At 44.3% G+C, this 4,206-nt stretch overlaps 1 protein-coding gene across 1 annotated transcript; it reads right to left on the bottom strand.

Moving 5' to 3' along the window:
• Nucleotides 1–631: 631 nt before the first annotated feature.
• On the bottom strand, nucleotides 632–3,842 carry LOC145453674 (actin, muscle-type). The gene is made up of 6 exons (XM_080331643.1): nucleotides 3,700–3,842; nucleotides 2,615–2,765; nucleotides 2,222–2,546; nucleotides 1,912–2,073; nucleotides 1,655–1,846; nucleotides 632–1,097 (listed from the first exon to the last, which is right to left on the bottom strand). Exons 2-6 carry the CDS (start codon nucleotides 2,747–2,749, stop codon nucleotides 772–774), a joined length of 1,140 nt encoding a protein of 379 aa, XP_080187769.1. The 5' UTR covers nucleotides 2,750–2,765; nucleotides 3,700–3,842; the 3' UTR covers nucleotides 632–771.
• Between the last annotated feature and the right edge of the window lie 364 nt (nucleotides 3,843–4,206).

Genomic DNA, 4,206 nt, shown 5'->3' with positions numbered 1-4,206 from the left:
TAAATTCAAAGCCAGTGTATATCCACATTGCTGTTTAATTCTGCCATTGTTTATACTCAACTCAGAAGATAACTCAGTTTGTATAGAAATATTAAATTAGTTCGATATCATCAACAAAACATGTAATAGAGATAAGATGATGACGAAGTTAATTCGTGAACCTTTGCACAGACAGCGCGAGTTGCATTTTTGATAGTGTTTACGTTCACCGTTATGGGCGTTATCCGCAATGAAGATAAAGGCCTACGAATGGATACTCTAGGGTTGACAAATGACAACTGACCAGATCAGGAGTTGGACTTTCGCGAAACAATCGCATGCGAAACCGTTACAATTACAAATAGCAATCATTTCATACAGAAACCAGGCAATACCCGCCTCACTTCTAGTTCTGTTTTGCGTACTCTTTCAACGTCTCTCGCTACCTTGAGTGTGTACTGAGTGTACTGATCGCAATCGATATTATACTTTATTCGTAGTGTTTGCAAAGAAGTTTTTAATCTACGCGTATACCCTAACGATATTTCATCACTAATCGCAGTTCTGTGCTTCTGTGTCTCTCAAAGGCTACTAGCCCGTCAATTCGTCTTTCTGCATACTAACTACCGCGGAACACAGCCCCCTCAAAACATCGTCTAAATTCGTTTATTGTGCGCAAACATCGGTGACAAACAACTGAAAAAAAACCAATTCAGGTAACTTATAGAAAACTCAGGATTTTAGCGCGAACACTATATTGGATAGAATTGAAACATCCGCAACGCAAAGAGATTAGAAGCATTTTCTGTGGACAATGGAAGGACCCGACTCATCGTACTCTTGCTTGGTGATCCACATCTGTTGGAAGGTGGATAGAGAAGCGAGAATGGAGCCTCCGATCCAGACGGAGTATTTCCTCTCGGGCGGGGCGATGATCTTGATCTTCATGGTGGCCGGGGCGAGTGCGGTGATCTCTTTTTGCATACGGTCGGCGATACCTGGGTACATGGTGGTGCCGCCCGACAGTACGTTGTTGGCGTATAAATCTTTACGGATGTCGATGTCGCACTTCATGATGGAATTGTAAGTGGTTTCGTGAACACCAGACGATTCCATTCCTGAGAGAGGACAGTGATTGGTTATTCGGTAATTGACACGTGTTGTTCTATGTATATAAACAGTATACCGAAGCAGGTAATCTGATAATGCGACATAAGCTAACGAAAAGATGCCCAGAGGTGTTCCGTAATGAAGTAATTATACTTTACCCAAGTAGTCAAAGAGGACTTAGTGTACTCGGCAAAGTGGTTACGCTTTTAGACTATGCCCACTCCGATTTCCGCAGTTTTGAAGCCACACCATACTTACTTTTAGATTTTTCACGTAGTGTCAGATTTTACCAAGTATAAACTAGTAATTGGATAAATTAGCATCACTTTGAAAACGCTCACCAGCTCTGCCCATAGAAACTGCTTCTTCAAACAACTTAATTGAATGCATCACAGACCGGTGGTATTCCACTGCTACCAGACTCTGCAAACGCTACTTCTACTTGGGCAGAATTTTACACCATTACTACTATTTGTACCCGAGTACCAACAATAACGTCTGCGACACACTTACTGTACCGGTGCACACTCTTCGAACACGGATTAATCAATGCACCATAGCTTACCGACGAAGGACGGCTGGAACATGGTCTCTGGGCAACGGAACCTCTCGTTACCAATAGTGATAACCTGTCCGTCGGGAAGCTCGTAGCTCTTTTCGAGCGACGAAGACGAAGCGGCGGTGGCCATTTCTTGTTCAAAGTCAAGAGCGACATAGCACAGCTTCTCCTTGATGTCACGGACGATTTCTCTTTCCGCTGTGAATTAATGTTTTCGTTTTTGAGTTGCACTAAGCCTTGGATACGCGAGCGCGATAACTTACCGGTAGTCACGAATGAGTAGCCGCGCTCTGTTAGGATCTTCATGAGGTAATCTGTGAGGTCACGACCCGCAAGATCGAGACGCATGATGGCGTGAGGGAGGGCATAACCTTCGTAGATGGGTACGTTGTGCGAGACACCGTCTCCGGAATCAAGGACAATACCTGCAAGACATATCAACGGTTAACAGGCTACTTGAAGGAAGTAAAGTATTTGCCGCCAGCTATTCAGATGGATGGCTTTACTTTAGTTAGAATATCTCATTTAGACTTCACCATAATACAGTGTTATCCCTAATGGCGACAGACTGACCTGTGGTTCTGCCGGAAGCGTATAGGGAAAGTACAGCCTGGATGGCGACGTACATGGCGGGAACGTTGAAGGTCTCGAACATGATTTGTGTCATCTTTTCACGGTTAGCTTTCGGGTTGAGAGGGGCTTCCGTGAGCAAGACTGGGTGTTCTTCGGGTGCTACTCGGAGTTCGTTGTAGAAGGTGTGATGCCAGATCTTTTCCATGTCATCCCAGTTTGTGATGATTCCGTGTTCGATCGGGTATTTCAGAGTCAAGATACCTCTCTTGCTCTGAGCCTCGTCGCCGACGTAGCTGTCTTTTTGTCCCATACCGACCATGACGCCCTACATTGGTATATTTAAAACGTTAGATCAGTCTAACAAAATAACTGCAGTTGAATATTACAAAGTACCTGATGTCTAGGACGACCGACAATGGAGGGGAATACTGCGCGCGGAGCGTCATCTCCGGCGAAACCGGCTTTCACTAATCCGGAACCGTTGTCGCACACCAGCGCGGTCTGTTCTTCTTCATCGTCCTGTTCCATTGTGTTTGTTTATAATCTGAATAAATGAAGATAGTTTTTCAGGTATCCTATTATGTGCACCGTAGCGAATTGAAATGAACGAATTGTTATCGTATCTGCTCTGTGTGACAGGGCAGCTGCAAATCGTTTTTGAAATTTCTCAGCTGTTGTGGTATCATAGTACCGGTATCACCATCCCAGGGGACCAGAGTTAGCCAAGTCTGTAGCTAGGAGCGTGACCGGAATGATAATTTGAAAGGGGCGAAAAAGTTTCGCAGTCACATAGGCGCCGTGACGTGAACAACGAAAATGAAATCACCAAATCCCCTAAATAGGAAGAGCGAGTTCGTCTTACACGGGATTCAGCACTGCTCTATTACACAGGCCGCACAATCGTGACTGGCGATAACTATTTATTGAATTCAGCAGGACATTGACTGGCCCTGATTCTAAAGCTCGCAACTATGATAACGTAACAAAGTACAGATCGAAAGTTCGCATGTATGCTGCGGCGATTTCGACTCATCTCCGACAGGTTACGTCAGAAAACATACCGGTACGCGACGGCATAGAAAAAAATCTTATGTTCTTCATTCGATTTGAGTCGATAGGTGTTGGAAACAAATTATAGTTGGGATTGCAGATAAAAACTGCCAGAATTTGCCTTACAAAAGGTCACGATAAAATGGAACTGCCATGACGCTTTATAACACAAGTGATCAACAAACGTTACAAAGCTACCGATTTCAGACAGAGCGAACGCGTGGTATAGGTCTATCACATTTGATAAAAATCAAGCTCTATATTAATAGTTAGCGGTATAGTAGCCTGCATTATTTCGTAAATGCTGTGTATCACGGTTGCTTTTTCCGCTGTACCTGCAGCGCATAAACAAACTCAAGTCAAATTTTATAAAGTACTGCTGAGCCGATCTGAATATCTTATTCCAATTACATCCGATAATTACTTACTTTTCCTATCGGCTTCTTATCTGGCGTCCTGGTCGGGATCTTCAAGCGAATGAAGGCTTCGATGCTGACACGGCATATATATAGCACGATAGTTCGCTCTTCTTTATTTGTTTCCTTTCCTTATCTAAAATTACTCATCCACAGCCGCAAGATGGCTCTTTCTAATATACACAAACTTTCCCTCATCAGCAACATGCTCTCAAGAGACTTTCTCGCTAGAGAGCTAATGGCCATTCAGAATCAACCGCACGCTTCCATGTTTGGAAGGTGCCGCGGAGCAGTGCGGCTGTCACTGGATATGTAAGCTGCGATACGTCAAAACCACGCCTGCGAATAACCGTCGCTACTATCCTGAGGTTGATGCGAGACAAGATTGTTCCAAGCGAGACGAACCCCAGCCGCTGCGCGATAGCTTTGGTACAGAATTGACAAGACCATGTACGGTGTTCGCGCGGGTGTACAATGACAAGATAACTTAAGCATTCGAATAACCCTGGCCTTCTCCAT

The sequence above is a fragment of the Botryllus schlosseri genome, chromosome 13 (assembly GCF_051294905.1).
Source record: "Botryllus schlosseri isolate E-star chromosome 13, Bs_hap1, whole genome shotgun sequence".
In the NCBI taxonomy this organism is placed as follows: domain Eukaryota; kingdom Metazoa; phylum Chordata; class Ascidiacea; order Stolidobranchia; family Styelidae; genus Botryllus; species Botryllus schlosseri.
Note: the sequence above shows the minus strand (reverse complement) of the source record. Positions and strands in the feature narration are given on the sequence as shown.